The following is a 20,648-nucleotide window of genomic DNA, read 5'->3' on the forward strand; positions in this document are numbered from 1 at the left end:
CATATTTCCAGCATTGAACATTTTTTGGGGGTAATTAGCGCCTTGCGGTGCCACGTGACCGGCTGGCTCTGTGTTGCCTTGGAAATGCTGGAGACAAAAGTGGCACGCATTGCTTTGCAGAACCTTCGCCAGGGTTTGTTTGTGTGTTAGCAACATAACTCAAATAGATAGATACATAGATAGATAGATAGATATTTAAAGACATTTTGAAGGAAATTTCAAAAAAATAAATCCTGTAATCAACTACGAATACACTTCACTTTCTTCTTACAGCATTCCATACCCCCACCTTGGTGTCCCGCTCAGCGTAGAGGATTCTGGGAAATGTAGTTTATTTTAGACACAGGTCAACTCTAAAGCATGGAAAAAAACTACACACCAAGTTTTTTTTTGATACTGTCAGGCGGTCACGGTATTATTGTGAAGACTTTAAAACCGAAATACCGCAGTATGATAAATGGGTTATACTTGTATAGCGCTTTTCTACCTTCAAGGTACTCAAAGCTCTTTGACACTATTTTCACGTTCACCAATTCACATACACATTCACACACTGATGGCGGGAGCTGCCATGCAAGGCGCTAACCACAACCCATCAGGAGCAAGGGTGAAGGGTCTTGCTCAAGGACACAACAGTCGTGACTAGGATGGCGGAAGCCTTGAATCGAACCCCTACTGTGCTGCCCGTAAACATAATAATAATGCAAGTAACTATATAAAAGGACATAAACTTTCATTTCTCATTACTGTAAAATTGTTAACAATTGTACTGTAATTGGAAGGTAAATAATTTTTACTTGTCCATAATAAATAAATAAATAATAAAATGAACTAATTTCTGTTAGCAAAATTTGTATTTAAATACATCTTGAACATCATGAAGTGCATTTTCTTCCCAGTTGGAAAAACTAAGTCAGGTTGTCTTTTTTTTTTTTTTGTGGCCATCACAGACTCTTCGCTTGTTCGTCTATGTTGATGGGCTCATATTGCCCATCCAGGTTGAAGATTAATTATTCCCACAACGGGACATTAGGCTTTTTAATCATATTTTTTCTTCATAGTTTTTGTTACTTTGCAGGACTTCTCACTAGCGAGTTGCGAGTAGCGAGGCTCTCTGTACGTGCTTCCTGTGGGTGTAAGCTAGCAGTTTTGCTCTCTGCCTACCGAGACAAAGATTGTGAATGACTGCAAAGAGGGCTTACCGCGCTAAGTTAATTATACTGTTGAGTGAACGTGCTCAGATGCTTTCTCTCTGTTTCAAGCGAGAGACAAAGAAAACAAACACACTCATGTAGCAATTTATCGATATCGGCAAATTAATTTTATTTTATCGTTCGATTGATTGATCTACTAACTATCAGCCCAGGCTTAGTCTAGTCACCATCAAAACTTTTTTCCGTGGTGCAAGTGGTGTTTTTTATTAGCGTAAAAGCTGCTCCACTGCGGCGCATACAAACTTGCTGTTTCCTTAACCACTTTTGATTGGCTAGAAGGCAAAGGGCATAAGACTTAACAATTCTGATTGGCGAACATGTATGTCACTCAAATGCCGGTGACGGCGGGAAAGAAACCCAACACCTCCTTCTCTCTCGGTTTGGTTTTGCACTAACAAAAACCTCAATGTTGATTCGATGTCGATTAATTGTGTCGTTCTACTATGTAGAATATCGCAATATATCGCCAAATTACAATATTGCATTATTGTATTGTTATTCAAGTACCCAGTGCAGTATATTTTTTGAGATGTGACTAATATTTCATCAATTATTCTGTGTATAATTGACAATTAATGAATAATGTCTTGAAACAAAAAAAGGTGCTGATGATTATGTCCCATCTAGTTTAAATGTCTAGAAGAACAATATGACATCAGCTATCATCATTCTTCTCACAGTACTCCACTATAGCCCATCCCACTATATTCTTCTTATTATAACACTGGCATTGAAACAGGAGTTCAGAACATTGACAAAGAGACTGTCCTATCCAATGGAAAATAAAAATAACAATGATTTATTTATTGTTGATTTCCCTCTTAGTTGATTAATGTGCATTTCCTTCATCTTTCTCTTATTGATTTAAAATGGCAGAAAATTGATAAACAATTAAAACAGTACAGGACGCATCGGATGGTTATCTTATACCTACAACAAGGAGAATGGCTATTATTTGTGAATAGTTGATATTCAGTTGTTTTGCAAAAAACCTGGATTTATGTAAGGCTGCAACGATTAATAGATTAAATCAATTAATACAATTAGAAAAAAAAGCTCTGATTAATATTCTGTTGCTTTGATTAATCGTTTAATGAGTGTAATAAAACTGCTAAAATCCAGACCGCATAGAGTGCCCACTACATTAAAAACGTAAATATAGTTTCTGCACGGTCGCTGTAATAGCTATGGTGTGTGGGTGCTATGATCTGTGTGGCGGCGAACAGTGGATATTTTTATTTGTATTAATTTTTTATTTTACTATTGTTAAAAGTGTGAATGTTGTCTGTCTATCTGTGTTGGCCCTGCGATGAGGTGGCGATTTGTCCAGAGTGTACCCCGCCTTCTGCCCGAATACAGCTGAGATAGGCTCCAGCGACCCCCCCGCGACCCCGAAAGGGACAAGCGGTAGAAAATGGATTGATGGATTAAAGTGCACGTTCAATTTTGATTATTTGTTTTATTTAGAAAAAAAGAATGAAGGTTATGACAAGCAGAATTGTTTTTGTTTATTTCAACTATGTTCCCTAAAATACGCATTGAAGCTATAAAGTATGTTTTATTCGATTAATCGAACAAACTATTCGATAGATTACTTGATTACTAAAATAATCGATAGCTGCAGCCATATATATTTGTACTCACCCACATTTTGGAATCATATTGTACCAAAGGCTTTTACCAACTCTTACTGAGTTAATGATTTTAAATTGCTGATGCTCAAGTAGGCTCTTATGTATGTTCTTCTTTTCATTGATACATTCATGTTTATGTACAGTAAAGCCCAACTTTACAACTTTAGCATATCAGTATGTGGAATAAATTATGGAATGGATTAAGCAAAAAAGTCAATGTTCTATACTAATATGATCCAGTTTTAAAAAACTGTTTGAACTCAAATTGTTTATTTACAAAGTACAAGGAAGAAGAATTGTGATAAACGTATTGAACTTCTTGAAAATAAGATATTATGTCATTAAGTGAATCATAACTGACTTAACTATTTATTACCAGAACTGTTGTATTTCGAAATCCTTGTTGTATATGGTGTTACAAATTGAGAACAAAAATATAAATATGTGTTAGTAATTGCTGTGAGGTGAAATGGGGTTGGATTAAATAAGTTTAGCTCCTTCGTACTCCTTTTTGGGTATGAAGAGAAATGGAAAATATGGGATGTATCGTATTGAAATTGTATAAATGTTCGAAATAAACTCTAACCAACCTACCCAACCAACAAACCAACATGATTCATCCTGTGACATAATGAATAGGTATATTCTGGTTCTCAATGATGCAACATTTTATTTATTTTTTACATTTTCACAAAAAAAAGGTATGTTCTTCATGCCTAATTCTTCCAGGATCTTTCAGAATGGTGCAATATTTGCAGCATTTTCAAAGTAAATGAATTTCAATAACATTTGCAACTATACTACAAATGAAAATTCACTTAAACTTTTTGAGCATAACTTTATATGTTGGCGATGCTGACGAAGCAATACATAATTAATTTTTTTTAGGATTGTGTCTAAAGGATATAGGCCAAAAAATGATGTTAAATAATGTTTTCTTATAATAATAACAGTTTGACAGTTAATTACTTTTCACTTTTAGGGTAATGTAAATCTCACAGAGTAATGGCCTGAACCGGAACGCTTAAGGGAAACAAAAGTTTACCTTAACTGTTGCTTTCTTCTGAAAAAACTTAGACTGCTGAGATACACAAAAATCCCTGTACCAACATGCCTTTGTGACCAGCAAATACTCTGTTCGTTAAAATGCTAACGTATTACACCTTCAGCTATTTGAGCACAGAGGCCATCCAGTCGGGTTAGTGTGTGTTTGGACAGGCTGATTGCAGTTGGCTATGGGCCACCACACTAATCCACTGTTTGCGTATTTCCTTGTTGGCCCTACAGCAGTGTGAACATGAGCTTTGGAATGATGTGTAAACAGAGTTGGTGAAACAAACAGTGTTGGATTACCACCTGCTTGGACACTATTATTTTGGTCATTTATAACACCATCAATATTATGTAATACAGTCATCTCCTACATTTTTTATTTTCTCTACTTTTAAGTCAAAATAAGAAAGCTAAATGTTTTTGTTTTGCTTTTTTTTTTTCTCAGGGTTAAAAACCTACCTGATCTCAGGACGGAAATGGGGCCACGACACACAGTGTGGCTGTTCTCAACTGGGAGGTGACTTTGTAGGGATGCCCTCCTGTACTCCGAGCCATACCCCGGACATCATCCTTGGGGGAGGCCAAGCTGCTGAGCCTTTGCTGCCCAACCAACCACCAGATAGGACTGGGGTAGGTCACAAATAAAACTAAATCATTGTGTTCGGGGGAAAAAATGCAAATACAGTGGTACCTCAACTTAAAAGTGTGTTAGAATGAAAGCTGTCTCTGCTATTTAAGTTGCTAGCTAAATTTGAGTGACAAGTATCCCCGCCATTAGTTGGCATATCAAATGTCACAGTTAACCTCGTAAGATCCGCCAAAAACATCTTGTTTTGCTCGTTAGTATTTGCATATAGCTAGCAAGCAACATAACTTATTTTTTTAAACCATGGAAAATAAAAAAGTGAGTAAGAGGAAGAAATGGATTATATTAATTGAAATATAGAAAGAAGTGTGTTGCAACTTGGCAAAGCAGTTTGAGCGTATCACTGCTAGTCTGCACCATACCGAAGCAGAATGCGTTTATACCGCCAGCCAAGAATGTTGAAATAATATCTAAACAGCCAGCATTTATCCATGAAAATATGGTAAAGCTGCCGATTTCTTATCCAACAGTTTGTTTTTTAAAAGGCAGGTTGCATGTTAAAAGTGTGATGTTTTGGGCAAGGATGGGGAGGGCAAACCCCAGTTAAATAGATTTAAATTAATTTCAATGGGTGAGGTTGATTGAGAAGTTTTTTGAGTTAAGACTTATTTCACAGAGTTATGTACTTAACAAAAAAAAGTGAAATAACTTAAAACATGTTTTAACATTTTTGCAAGAGGTGCCGGAAGTTGGCAGACCCGTCAGCGATCCTGTTCTGTTTCCCTGTAATGTTTGTCCGCTCTTGAATGGGATTGTGCTGAAAATGTTAATTTCCCCCCAGGGATTATTAAAGTATTTCTGATTCTGATTCTGATTCTAATATTCTAGTTTCTTCAAAATAGCCACCCTTTGCTCTGATTACTGCTTTGCACACTCTTGGCATTCTCTCGATGAGCTTCAAGCACACCTGTGAAGTGAAAACCATTTCAGGTGACTACCTCTTGAAGCTCATGGAGAGAATGCCAAGAATGTGCAAAGCAATAATCAGAGCAAAGGGTGGCTATTTTGAAACACCAATTAAATAGATTTATATTAATATCAATGGGTGAGGTTGATTTGAGAAGCTTTTTGAGTTAAGACTTCATTCACAGAACCAAGGAAGCAAAGGAAGGAGGAAGCAGGAGTCCTAACTGCTTTGGTACACCTGCCGATGACAGCCTTAAGTATTTAAAATGTCAATTTTACCGTTACAACCTTATTGCAGATACCGCTGTATTGTGGTTTCAAAATCCTCACAATATTGCTGTTACGTGTGACGGCATCAAACGGAAACTTGGTAGGTGTAGTTATCTCTGGCGCTTTTGTGTCTGGTGGTTTGAAAATTCATTACGTTTCTCAAAATCCTCTGCGCAGCAAAGGACTGGCAAGGTGGGGGCGTGGGGAGAAAAAGAGGAAGCATTCGGGAGAAGTTCGTTCATAGTAGATAATCGGAATTGCTTGGATTTTACTGACATCATGTCTTGCTCACGTCCCGCCTATTAAATATACGTGGTGGCCAAGCTAGCTCTGTTCTCAATGAAGAAAAACATGCCCTATGCTTGTGTTGTTTTCGGCTGTATGACTCGTTCAAATAGCGAAAAAGTTTAATGTTTTTTCTGAGTTCCTTGAAAGGTAATCAAAAAGGGCGGAAGAGTGCAAGATTTTATGAAATGCCGATGAGAAAAGCATGCAGCTCACACTCCAGTTCAAGGGAGCAGTCAAATAATGCATGAGTTTGCAATGATCACTTTTTTAAAGGTTTGTTGGATTTACTTTTAATGTTTATTTCCACCTAAGTATTATCTTAATATTTGTATTTTTTTAAACACGTTTGCTACGAGTGTTTCAAAAAGCACCAACTCGTCTAAATAAAAGAAAGCAAATGTGGTCAGCTAATAACCTCTCCACGCAGGAGAGGGGGGCAGAGCAGAAAAGAGACGGCAGATCAACTGGCCTAAAAGGGGGGTCGATTTAAAGGCTAGTGTATACAAATGCGTTTTAAGATGGAACTTAAATGCTTCTATCGAGATAGATGCCACTTTCAGGAAATGTCAAAAATGGGATAAGTAACAAGTGACTAGATTTTAAAGGTGATCCAGATCCTTGTGGGCTCTGTACCGAGGATGTCGTTGTGGCTTGTGCAGCCCTTTGAGACACTTGTGATTTAGAGCTATATAAATAAACATTGATTGATCCTTTCTACTACATTACAAGGCTAAACTTCTCTGTTTGAGTATGTTCCGCCTTAGCCACACAGACAAAGAGAGCGGATGACTGACAAGAGGGTTCATTCTGTTTATTTCATTCAACACCAAACCAAAGTCCTGATCACGATTCAATGAGTGAACGCTCTTACAGCAAGTTTGGAAGAAACAGACCAACACAACAAGGACATTGCAGACTTGGTTATTTCATTTATCCTTCAATTGTCTGAGTTTGTTTGTCTGTCTGTTTGTTAGCAACACTATGGACAGATTCGATTAAACTTTCAGAAAATATCAGAAATGAGATAAGGTAAAAGTAAATTTGAGGTTGATCCGGATCGCAGTCTGGAATTAAGATTTTTTTTAAAGGATTCTTTACTATTTGGAGATCGTGCATAGCAAGATGTCTGCATTCTCTGAGTACTTTTCGAGTTGTAACATGACCAGCTGTTGTCTTACAAGCCTTATGAACTATGCAAATTCAAGGTCTTAGCAGTTTCCCTCAAAATAAATTGATCGTATGTGAACTCTTCACTGCTCTTCCTTTCCAGCCTCCTTTTGCGTCCCGCAGTGAGGTCATGGCTTCAGCGACAGAGCAGGGCGATGAGGTGGCAGTGCTAAACGGCTGCCAGGATGAGCACAAGACGAGCAGTGCCAAGGTGCAGCATACACACGCACGCACAATACCAGCAAGTGTGTTTCAGGCATAGCACTTTGAACCGTTTCCTTGTCTCTTTCCAGTTCCTTCCCAGTAATCCCCTCAGGATGGCCAACGGTCTCCTCTCCCCCCCACTGGAGGACGCAGTGCGGGCAAGCCAGAGCTCTCTGTGTGACATGCTACAGGAGAAAGAGAAGAAGACGAGCACCAGCACAATGACCGGCACCAGTATGGGCATGGCTGTTGGCACCGGACCAGCGGGTACTGGCATGGAACACTCCGCCCTTATTCAGTTGCGTGCAAAGAACTTTCGAGAAAAGAGTGACGCTCACTTTGTGGATGTAATCAGAGAGGACAGGTAAGCAAATGGAATTCCTAGTCTGGTAATGCTAGTTATGCATGACTGTTTTTGCATCACAGTGGTGAAATGATCTACCAATAGCATTCATAGCCAGAAGACCAAACACTAATGTGCACTCCAGAGGACTTTGGTTTTCAGGAGGATATACAGTTGCACTCAAAATTATTGAAATTATTAGAAAAATATATATAAAATACATTTATTTATTCATTTCAATAAATATATTGAAAATAAAAATGGTAAAATGACGGTTTTAATGCTGGATGTGCTAAACTTTTATTGAAAAGGTTTAATTTTGTCGATTTATTGTAAATACATTTGCACTTTAATTCATTTATTTTGACACACCTCGGACTGGCTAACTAATGCTGATATAGGCGGTTATCGACATCGTCAAAATCAAAATCGAAACTAACTATTGGTTCCTTCCACACAGGACCTTATTTTGACTTGAGAAGCACATGCAAAACATCATGTAATGAAAGACGGGGCACTTTGTATGGAATTTCACCGCAAACCTACCTGGCTGCTTCCTGCTGTCACTGATAAGGATATAATGACAGATTCCCCCTGATACTGTCAGTGGTTCATTAATGCTTGTTTTGTAAAACAGAAAATACCGGGTTCAAACCCTGGTCATAGTAGAGATAGCAAGGTCTATACATCTTTGTTTTAATGATGTCTTGAGGCAACAAAAATAAATACTGAATTTGTTTTAGTACAAAAATGCATCAAATTAAATTCAGTTTGAATAAAAAAGTACACCAATGGTTTCACATAAATAAAGTGTGAAAACATTTTATAATCGGGATGGGGGCTCCAAATACAATTCTGCCTAGGGCTTCAATTTAGCATTTCTTTCACATTTACTTAGGACTTTGGCGACATAGGGGATAAAAGATTTATCGCAGCAGTTGGTTAACATTAATTGTAATGGTTAGTGGGTAATAATTTTGATGGTTAGTGGGTTAGTTAGAGCCACCCCAAGAATTAAAAAGAGCTGCTGAGATGTGTTTAATCAGGGATTTCCAAAATGTGTATTTGCATCCTGCATCTCAAGTCTTGTTGGCCCGCAGGATTTTATTGATATAAAATCAAGCAAAAAACAACAACAACAATGTAAATGTAAGAAAAAGGAGCAAAAACATAATAAATAAAAAGCTGAAATTTTTCGTAGTAATAACAAATATTACACTTTGTCACGTATAACACAAAGCTTACACAAAGGTTTGTATTTAAATATATATATATAATTTCTCTTTTTAGAATTGTCTTTTACAAAATAAAAATAATATTAAAAAAATGCTCTGACTTTTTAGTGTGCAACTCTTGGTGGGTGATGCCAGATTTTTTTAAATCTTTTTTTTATTTTTTAAATACCAATACTTTCTGTGAATATATTTTTTACCCCACTAAACACATGGCAAATACTGGCCATTGGATTATTTTCATAACACATAAGTCACAACTAATTACATTTCAATTTGTTTTCACGATGTAATCTAATTACTTGAATTGTTAACATTGAATAAGTTGCCTGTGAAACTGCTTTTCTTGAGCGCTTTCAGCAAAGAAGTTGCACCTCGTCGTTATATTTTGAAGCGTATTTTGCAGTGAACAAGAAGTTACTGTGTTCACGATTAATGCCGTGTAAATATACAGTTGTTATGTCGTGGCATGCTGCTTACCCACAGTGAGCATGTCAACATTTATCATCCCTTTGGGTCTTACATTTTATACGTACTTGTACGACATGTCAGCAATGTATGACATTAGCTTTGGCAGGCACTTTTTAATATAATAATAACAAGGTGGGCCCAACGTAGTCAAGTTGGCGACATAAGCAGGACCATATTCAATTGTAATTTACAAGGGGTGCAACAATTTGTCGACAAAAATGGATAATATAATTTGTCAATGATAACAGGTGACGCCATCACTTGTGTATTTCTGGATGAAAACGAACATGGGCGTGTCTGCGCGACCAGTGACCGCTAAGCACCAGAAAGAGAAAAATGGCTGCGGCCATTACAACAAGCTAGATAAGTTTGATGTTGTTTTGTTGTTATTCCTGCTGTTGGCTTTTCTTTGCTTACAAAGCAATTATTTGTTTTAATCTGAACTTTGCCTGCCCTTGCATTTTAATAGACACAAGTTTAATTATTTTTCGAGCAGCATCAATTTAATAAATCTGAATGAAGTAGTTATCTTCAATTTCTTCACTGTTCGTTAGCACATGCCTGAAAAAATTTGAAGATAAATTTAAAAGCCGATGGCTAAATTACAGCCACTGAATGTGTACACTTCATAATCCAATTAGTCAACTATTTGCTAAAATAGTCAATGACTAGTCTATTGTCAAAATAGACATTAGTTGCAGCCCTATAATTTGCAATAACAATATAATAATTTGGAGTGCAACTGTATGCTACATTCCAAACCAGTGAGAACAAGCTTACCTTTCTGTGGACATATGCAAATTCTCACTGAGCAACCACTTACATTAAGTATAGTAGTACAGTAAGTATTATACAGTTAGTTACTGATCTCAGGTGAACCGTAACAATGATAAATGTTTTTGAAAAATCTTGGTGCAATACATGATTACTCATGGATATTTCCCTCATGTATTGTGCATTTCTCCTTTTCCCAGTCTGATGAAGGATTATTTTTTCAAACCACCCATCAACAAGATCAGCCTCACCTTCTTAGAGAGACCTTTGGAAAAAGCCTATCGCAGCAGCTACAAAGATGAGGTGAAACCAGTCATACATGCATTAAACATTTCATCCTTGGGAAAATATGTAAAACAATACATCCTCAGCCTTTGTCTCGTTATCTTCACTCCTTCCCAATTAATAAGGCCCACACATGATGAGTTCTGGACAGCTTATTGTACTTGACAACTTTGCGGCCCCCTGCTGTTGCTTCTGTGTTACTACATAGCGCACTCAGTTGTAAAGTTGTATGTGTTAGTAGTAGCCACAATACAGAGAAGTCAGAGTCAAATATTTGATACTTGATCTGTCCATTAAAAGTGAAATGGCATGTTAGTTAAAACTTCCTATATTCAATGTTGTCGTTCTTCAGGTCACAACATAGAGACCACTTAAATAATTTATAAGGACAAACTTAAATCAATCGACGAAATCAGGATCCAGAGGTGACTGTCAGGTCCCATTCATAAAAAGTGCTTTTTGGCAGTTTTTTTCATATCGCGCATCACACTTATAGAACACGATACCAAGTAACGTTCGAGACTTACAAACTCTTAACTCTTTCAATACGCATCTTAAACTATAGTTACTTGAAAATCATAAACAGCACTCTTAATGAATCTTGAAATCCACTGAATGTGTTGTATTATTGCATGTAATTTATGTAATTAATCACTGTAATTTTAATGGATGGGTTGTTTTTATGATGGGGGTGTTGCTGGTGATAAACTGGTGACCCTGTCTGCTTACATATTATGTATGAAATGTTGAAAAATAGTGCGTACATAACCACAACTATGTATGCTAACCTGTGCAATAATACCGGCACACACACAAAATAACTGCAATAGGGCAATGTGCATTTTACACCAGCACTTTGCAAACTTTTAAATTAGCACTTTGTAATTTACATTGTAGATTGTCACTGAAGGCATCAAAACAATGAATGAACACGTGGAGTTATGTACTTAACAAAAAAGGTGAAATAACTGAAAACATTTTTGTTTTGTGGAAACTAGAATATAAAACATGTTTTCAGTTATTTCAGATTTTTTTGTTAAGTACATAACTCCACATGTGTTCATTCATTGTTTTGATGCCTTCAGTGACAATCTACAATGTAAATAGCAGAGGTGTGGACTCGAGTCACATGACTTGGACTCGAGTCAGACTCGAGTCATGAATTTGATGACTTTAGACTCGACTTGACAAAATATAAAGAGACTTGCAACTCGACTTAGACTTTAACATCAATGACTTGTGACTTCACTTGGACTTGAGCCTTTTGACTTGACATGACTTGCTACTTTCCCCAAAACCCAAAGCTTAAAAAGTTATTTGGGAGAGCTCCGTATCTTTCATTTTGTACGTGTCTGTCTGTCTATCAGCGTGTGTGCTGCCTGTCAGCTGGTGTGCTGTCAGTACAACAGCCAATCAAATTAGTTATAGGTTGTTTTCATCACACAGCATTCATCCAATCAAATTGCAGGACAACCACCGAACAAGAGTTGTCAAACAATGCGGCAGAGAGAAACAATTATGCCAAAGTTGGTTTCGTTCGGGTATAAAAACTACGACTTGGTCAACAAAAAACGAATTGCGTATGCAAATCACGCAGTTCGAATATTACAGACGGAGACGCAACAACTTCCAACTTCGTTCGACATCTGAAGTTGCCCAAAGAAGGGTGAGTTTTGAATGTGAGATAACGTTTATTGGCTAAGTAACATGACTTTTATTTGCTGTGTAGTTAAATCAGTGAGGCTGTAAACTCACTGCTAACGTTAAAACCATAGACATCTTATAAGTAGACGCAGCATCGAGCGCTACTGCCTACTGGCGCAGACGAGACGCGGGGCCGCCATCTTGGAGTGGTGATCCGCTCCACTCAGTGCAATTCATTTGTCAGGAGCAATGAACTGTCAGCGCATTTAATTCATTTTACCTCACTGAATACCACTGATTTTCACGCGGTTTTTTGTCATACGTGTAGCTATGATAACGGACACATGTTTTGGCAAGTTTTATTATTCATAGTTTGCTTAACAGTAATATAATATTCTTATACGCTATAAGTGACCAGACGTCCGAGATCAAAACTGGGAATATAATCCCAGAGAAGGGGGAAAAACGGTAAGCTATTTTTAAATTGAAGAAACAATATGATTAGGTTATATATACATGCGTATATCCTACATAAACAATGTATGAATACATTAGATATCTATATATCTTAGGGACCTATAGACTGTATCTCTGTTGCTGCAGCAGCAGAGAGTTTATTCTGTCTTGACACTTTGTATTGATATTTTGTATTACATTCTTCCCTTAAATGATCATGTTTACAGTGATTGTTATGTATGTATTTTTTATGTATGTCGCTTTGGATAAAAGCGTCTGCCAAATACTTAAACATATATAAACACCTGAAAGTCTTTATATCAGCTAAAACCACCAATTTGTTTCACTACATTCAGAATAAAACCAAATGCTGTTTTACCCAACAATGTTAGTATTTGAATATTGTTACTTGAAGACTTATTCCTGGTTACAATTATACTGTTAAGAAAGTATTGTCTTATATTTTGCCTAAAATGAGAATGCATCATAATCAGTGGCGGCTGGTGAATTTTGTTTTAGGTGGGGCAGAAAGTTTGTAAACCAAACCCCTGTAGGGGCGTCATCCTCCCCCAGAAGATTTATTTGTGATTTTCACATACAAATATTGAAGATCTTTGCTCCTTCTCAACTCTGTGGTAATATTATTTTCATAAAATACAACCAATAGTATGTTAATGTTTGTTTTTGCAAATGTGTTTATTCTGTAAAGGAATGAGTTAAATGTTTAAAATTGTTTAAACTATTAAAATTACTGTTAATAGTGCTATTATGAATTGCAATGTCAGCACTATTTTTTTTCTTGCAATTTCAAATGCACTTGTTTTAATAAATAAATACAGCGTTTTAAAAGCATACACAATCTGTGTAAAAATATTAGTCTGTGGTTAAAAGGACTTGAAAGGACTCGAAACTCAAAATGCAGGACTTGGGACTCGACTTGAGACTTTCCAGTCTTGACTTTGGACTTGACTCGGGACTTGCCTGTCTTGACTCGGGACTTGACTCGAGACTTGAGGGCAAAGACTTGAGACTTACTTGTGACTTGCAAAGCAATGACTTGGTCCCACCTCTGGTAAATAGTCATGAAAATAAAGAAAACGCATTGAATGAGAAGGTGTGTCCAAACTTTTGGCCTGTGCTGTATTTTGATGACAATAATGTTGCCTGTAGGGGTTGCGACAAACGAGTTCATCCGTACACAGTGCTATATACAGTTACAGTATGTCTCTTTGACACTTGAAGATCCGGCTATATGTTCTTTTTGCTTTCCAAAAAAAGTTGCCTTCACCTTTTTATGTATAAAAATGCATGTTTGCTGTATAATGGGAGTGACAGACAAGCCAACCACTCATCTCCATCATGTCATTCTTGTCCTTCAGGTGAAAAACCAGGTTCAGGAGCAGACCTTTGCAAGCTGCACATTCAGCTCCTTCCTTGATGTTCTGCTCAGCTGTTTTGTCTTCTTGGCCCTAACCCTGGCATGTTTCCTCCCCCCACTGGTGAGCTCAGCCACTGTGGGCCCTCCAGCTTCTGCAGCACTGGCTGTGGCTCCTCTGGCTGGTTTGTTGGAGTTGGCCTCCTTGGTGCTCTCAATACGGTAAGCTCACTTGGAGCCATATTCTCCCATGTGCTTGAGTGAAAAAAGCTGCGCAATTGCGTGGATTCTGGCAGCGCAGCATTGTCCCCCTTGTCACTGTGCGCGTTCATCCAAGATGGTAACCCTGGGTAGAACAACCCATAAATGGGGGCGTTCCCAATCAAACGGCCCGGTGGTTGGGGACCACTGGTGTATACCACACATGATAAAACGATACAGGAGACTTTTAGAAAGCTATTAAACCTCAGGGTTACCCATAGATTGCCAAGATACCTCTGGTGGTGGGGGCATGGTCACAATAATGTAATCGTATAGTTAGCATAATTTTATATGACATGATTTTCTTTAGAGAGGCAAACATTTGTTTTTAGTTAGTATTAACATATCATTTTTATATTATTTAGTTTTGCTCTATTTTCAATTGTTGCTGCTTATTGTACAATGTACTTTGTTGAGAATTGTTAAATTTTCTCGAGACTTTTTCATTATTTAAAACGACTAGCAACAGGTCTTACATCTTTTTCTGGTGTTAGTATTGACTGTACTCGTGTTTAGAGAGACGCCTTATGTCGCTCGACGTCTGTGGCAAACAGCGAGCGAAACGAGCATGACGTCCCACTTGTTTCGCGCTGCTGCTCCATTTGGACTTTCTCTTCTAAAATCCGCCCCTGTCCTCTCAATATTTCCACATTTTGTAGGTCGCTGACCGCGGGTATATCTCGAATATATTAAAGTACATCCACATCGCAGACATGCTGCCTCCACTGTAGACTATGCCGTGCATATCACCTGCGTTGTCACAACATCCTGTTTCAGCAGCGCTGTTCCTGTGGTCAAAATCTTTTTTCAAATGATTAACTACATTCCCACATATAATAGCTAAACGGCTGTGATAAAGTTCTATATTTCTTAAAAGAAAAACTGGTTTTGTTTGATAAAATTCTACCCAAACATTTAATAAAGTCAAATACAAATAAGGCAACAAGGGAAGTATCCAACATTTCTCTTTTCTAAAGTAAATCTGTACAGCAGATATGGGCATCTACAATATGATTTCCCTGGATAAAACAGATATAAAAAAAAAGTATATATATATTTTTGATTTATTGAATCGATTAAGAATCGTTACAAATAAGAATCGCGATTCATTCGAAAAGCGATTTTTTTTTTTACACTATATTACTTTAATTTGTTTTCATGTTAAAAAAAACAACTAATTTTTAAGGTGTGGCGGCATTTATTTTGTCGTGGTAGTTCGCCCAGTCATTGCGTGGGCGTGTCTGGAGGCTGGATAGGACAATAAGAACAACAGCAACGTGCACGTAAAAACACACGAGTGCAAACAGCAGAATCGGGCCCTTGGACAGGTGTGTGTGCAAAAATACTTCACAACTCTCTAAGATTCGTAGTTGTGGCTATCCTGCGACCCCCCCGGAAACCCCGAAAGGGACAAGCGGTAGAAAATGGAAGGATGGATTGATTGATGTAATCCGAGTGTTATTTACTTAACACCTTGCATGCCATCAACGCCAAGTATAAATGATGAAAAAAAGTCATTTTTGGAAGAGATACATTAACAATAATGTTGGATTAAAAGAAAGAAAATTATACTAGAGGACAATGGAGGATACGGATTTAGAGGTGTTATGTTTATTGTGACATTAAAAAAAGGAAACTCACTAAAACACATAAAAAGGGTTTGTATTAGATAAAAAAAAGTCCAAATGCATATACCGGTACATTTTTTTATAAAAGTATAAATATATTTGAGTCACAGATAGTAGATTAATACTGACATGAATAATTTCCTTCCTTGCAGCATGGCCTTCTATTTGGAGGAAGTGATGAACTGTACCCGCTCTCTACTCCTGGTGGTATCCGGCTGGGTGGCTCGTCATGTGATCGGGGCCGTGTTGGTCTCCTTACCAGCCATCTCGGTCTTGTCCCACCTTACGTTCGGTGTCCAGCTACCTCTTCAGGTAAACTTGGGCGTTCTAAAAGACAATGTTTTAGCTACAAATGACCAATGTCTTTTCTTTTTTTTTTACACTCTTTTATGAATTTGTCTGGTTGTGTTTTGCGTTTACAAAAATATGTTGCTAGTTGTCTGAAGCACCTTTCCCTCCCCCTTCTTCCAGCTGACTATGTTCTTGTGTTGTGCCACCATCCTTGCCATCATTCAGTACTGTAACTTCTGCCAGCTAAGTTTTTGGATGCGCTCAGTGCTGGCCACTGCTACTGGGGTCACCTTGTTGCTATTGCTTCACCGCACCTTGCACAGGTAAGTACACCCAACAATATTTACACAAGCATGTTGACATTTTTCTATTATTAAACTCTATTAATGCTTCATTGCCCTCGTCCAAACTTATCAGTCAGCCCATGTTGGAGAATGGTCGTTTAGTGGTCCACTTAGCTGCGTATTATGGGATAGATTCCTACTCAATGACCCATTCACGATTGCCCTGTGTTTGTCTGACTGGCAAACTTTCCATGTCCTCTTCCTTCAGGCCCAGCTAGATGTTACCCTGAACTGGAATAACTAGTTTAGAAAAGGATGGATGGATAGACAGATTTTGTTTACATGGTAACACTTGATTTAGTTGTACTAACACATGTAGATAAAACCTTTAGGAAGTGATTACACTAAATGGATCAGTCTAAAATCAACTCTGCATGCTCCATTCACACTAAGCCTTGATTTGGAAGTCAACCAAATTAAGCTAGCATTTGTTTTTTTTCTTACTGTAAATCTTTTGGAACGCCAAAGCTGACCGGATGATTTGATGCAAACACTTTCATTTGCATATGCTGCCAGTATCACATGCAAACTGCCGCACACAGTAAGTGCACACTCCGCCGGAGTTGTGCCGGTGTTCCACCATTCATAAACGAATGTGGCCTAATCACTCATGCGTCCGTCCTTCAAGAAGACACAGAAAACTAACAATATAAAGGCTACACAGTGACACATGTCTTTGTCATGAACAGGGCGTTTTTTTACCCCCTGCACTCCAAAACCATACATGTTACGGGTAAATGTGAGTGGCATTCTCCCACTCTGACACTATGTGCTTTCATCAAAGAATCACTCCAAGAAAAACCCTATAATAATGATAATAATATTAATAATAATAATGGATTATATTTATATAGCGTTTTTTTCTAGTGACTCAAAGCGCGTAACACTGAGAACCCATCGTTGGTGGTGGTAAGCTACCTTTGTAGCCACAGCTGCCCTGGGGTAGACTGACAGAAACATGGCTGCCAATTTACGCCTACAAGCGTCTTTGACCATGACCAAACATTCATTCATATTTATTCATCACTTGAGGCAAGGTGGGTAAAGTGTCTTGCCCAAAGACACAATAGCAGTGACTAGGATGGCGGAAGCTGGATTTGTATTAGGAACCCTCAAGTTTATGGATGTCTACGCGACGAGGCGTACAATAAGGCGACCGCGCATATCAGTCGTGGTTGGGCTAACGGATGTTTAATACATACAACGATTTTGGCTGGACCGTGATCATTGAACTATGCGACTATTTAATTGAAAATACATACTGCAGCGTCTATCAGACGCTATAAAAAGGATGAGGAGGTGATCATCAACAATCACTTTATAGACCACAATGATCAGCAATAATGTAGCAAGCAGAATAACAGAAACATGTAATCAATTTTTATCAATGGAGCTGATTGATGTTTTCACAGTTAATGTCAAACTGTCAGCTGTCACTTGCACACACAAATATTGTAGACATGTTAACATCTCAAATAACATGAGGGTGGCTACACTGTATAACAACTTGGCTGGCAACTAAAGATGCTGAATTGTGGCTTTATTAGTGATATCCGATATATCGCAACTTTTCCCTCAAACTAATGTCAGGTCACATCCGGTGTAATGAATGAACACATTATGCTTCTTTTACTGCGATGCCACTGGATGCAATTCACAAATAAACACAATTTGTACAAAATTAGACAAATACTGCAACAAAATAATCATTAAAGAATTGTATGGTTATTAATTAATGATTATTAAAGAATCTACTATTATCAACAAACTGGTTGTATGATTTTTCCAGAGATAAGATATTGGATTCAAAGTATTAAAGGAAGACCCTCTTCTTCCTCTTCGCATAACCAATACTTAACAGTCATTGCTAATTACATATTTACAATCTGAAGGCGAAACTTGGAAATAATTCCATTCTGTGGACATATTGTATGGAGGGTCATATGGGACACAAGTAAATAAATAAATACATCTTTAAATAATTATTTAATGTGTTGTTAATTATTTCTAATTGTAATTAAACACATAACAGTGTTATGAAATTTAATCTGTTTTATGTAAAATTACATGAAATTATTTAATATTTCAATTAATTTTTGATTTCATTCATTCATGATTTAATGATTTATTTAACTGTTTCATGATGTAATTAATTGTTTCATGATTTAATTAATTATTTCATGATTAATTTAATTATTTAATAGTACATACGTTTTTTTAAATAATTTCATGATGTATTTATTTTATGATTTAATTACTTATTTTGCGATATAAGGATGATTTCAGGATGTATTTAATTAATTCCTGAACCTGTTTGTCAGCGCTTCATGAATTTATTTTATCTGTCAAAATTTAGCCATGGAAGTCAGTGCTTGGGGTTTAATATTGATAATTTGTATAGTTCTTAGTTAATTAATATAATCATGAACATAAATCATAAAATAAATAAATTGTGAGCTAATATAATTGTCATGAACTACGTAAATAAATAATTAAATTATGAGTAATTAATTAAATCATAAAATAATTTAATAAATCATAAAATAATTTAATAAATCATGAAATAATTTAATAAATCATTAAATAATTCAATAATCAAATGTAATTTTACATTAAAATGAATTAATGACACATGTAATAACATTTATGCATGTAATTCCAAATATAATTAATGATGATACATTAAAGCAATTATTTAAAGATGTATTTATTTATTTAATTTTGTCCCATTTGACCATCCATAATGTTGGGTTTGAGCTTGCATGCTTGTTGATTTGTGGAACAAAGTTTGATGAGGTCATCACAAATCCAATATGATTAACAGCAAAAAAAAAATTACATCGATATTATCCAATATCACATTTTTATACCAATATTGGCGTACATCCATACTGGCAGCCATTGCAGGGTGTACCCCACCACTCACCTGAAGTCAGCTAGGATATGCTGCAGCTCCCCTATGATACACAAACAAAGTGAAACTGTTTTTATCAGGTTTGAATTGAACAGTGTGTAAATGGCCCCTGAGAGGCTAAAAGGCCGGCAGCATTGTGCCACCCATAGTTGTGGAGGAAGCCATTCAATTTATAGGTCAATTCCCCTTGCTGTGACAGGTTGTCCAAATTTTTGTCAAGTGCATCTAAAGCTGCAGGAATTCTCTTGCTCACAGTCAAACTCAAAATGTCTAATTATCAGGCAAAGACAAACCGATTTATATGTTTGTATGTGTCAACAGTTCTGATTGACAGCACTCTCCTCTCTTTCAGCTCAAGTAATAACAGCTTGCCAGTTCATGGGTGAGTGTTTGCGTGGGAACAGATGTGTATGATGGATGAGTGACATTTCAAAGGTCAACAAGAGCAGTAGACTTCTTTTTATAGTTTTCATAACAGCAGCCTTCACTTGCTTTTACTCAATCTCATTATTCTCCCCCCAACCCCTCTGTCTATATCCCTCTCTGTTTCTCCCCGTGCACCAGCAATAATGCCTGCTAAATGTCACTTCTGTTGATAAAGCTGCATTAAGCCTGCACTGGCTAGTATTTTTATATATTTTTGCAGCCCCCATGTCAACTGACTGTACTGCAGAGGACTTGGAAAGGATTATGGCTTTTATTCAGTTGGCCAAATAAATGGCTGACTCTTATCAGGCAAATGACCTCTGTCATTATGTGTAATCACAATAGGTTATCTACACCTCCCTCTAACTTAATCACTGTCACTTGTGCACTCGCAGAGAACAAAGTGTGTGCTATTCATAGTACATTTTTAGAACAATAATTGAACAATTTACGGTTAACTTCATCACAGCGGCGTCACTAGGTTTGAAGAACAGGGGGGCTTAGCCCCCAGGAGGTTCCTTGAAAAATCTTTGCACTTGCAAGATCTTTTCGCTCACAACTTTTTGGCGTTGTATTAGAATTACAAAACAAACACTGAATACATCTATATGGTAGTGTTGTGCCGATACCAATATTTTGGTACCGGTACCAAAATTATTTTAAAACTTTTCGATACTTTTCTAAATAGGGCAGCACGGTGGAACAGGGGTTAGTGCATCTGCCTCACAATACGAAGGTCCTGAGTAGTCCTGAGTTCAATCCCGGGCTCAGGATCTTTCTGTGTGGAGTTTGCATGTTCTCCCCGTGACTGCATGGGTTCCC

The 20,648-nt window shown here is 37.2% G+C and overlaps 1 protein-coding gene across 1 annotated transcript in view; it reads left to right on the forward strand.

Moving 5' to 3' along the window:
- The window catches only part of adcy9 (adenylate cyclase 9), an 81,968-nt gene that overhangs the window by 50,456 nt on the left and 10,864 nt on the right, over positions 1-20,648 (forward strand). Inside the window, exons 2-9 of the mRNA XM_062033026.1 lie at positions 4,347-4,531; positions 7,282-7,389; positions 7,472-7,746; positions 10,403-10,505; positions 13,967-14,184; positions 16,004-16,163; positions 16,323-16,465; positions 19,753-19,782. Of these exons, the coding sequence (XP_061889010.1) occupies positions 4,347-4,531; positions 7,282-7,389; positions 7,472-7,746; positions 10,403-10,505; positions 13,967-14,184; positions 16,004-16,163; positions 16,323-16,465; positions 19,753-19,782 (1,222 nt within the window). The remainder of the gene's footprint in view (positions 1-4,346; positions 4,532-7,281; positions 7,390-7,471; positions 7,747-10,402; positions 10,506-13,966; positions 14,185-16,003; positions 16,164-16,322; positions 16,466-19,752; positions 19,783-20,648) is intronic.

Source organism: Entelurus aequoreus, linkage group LG22 (genome assembly GCF_033978785.1).
Source record: "Entelurus aequoreus isolate RoL-2023_Sb linkage group LG22, RoL_Eaeq_v1.1, whole genome shotgun sequence".
NCBI classification, from domain to species: domain Eukaryota; kingdom Metazoa; phylum Chordata; class Actinopteri; order Syngnathiformes; family Syngnathidae; genus Entelurus; species Entelurus aequoreus.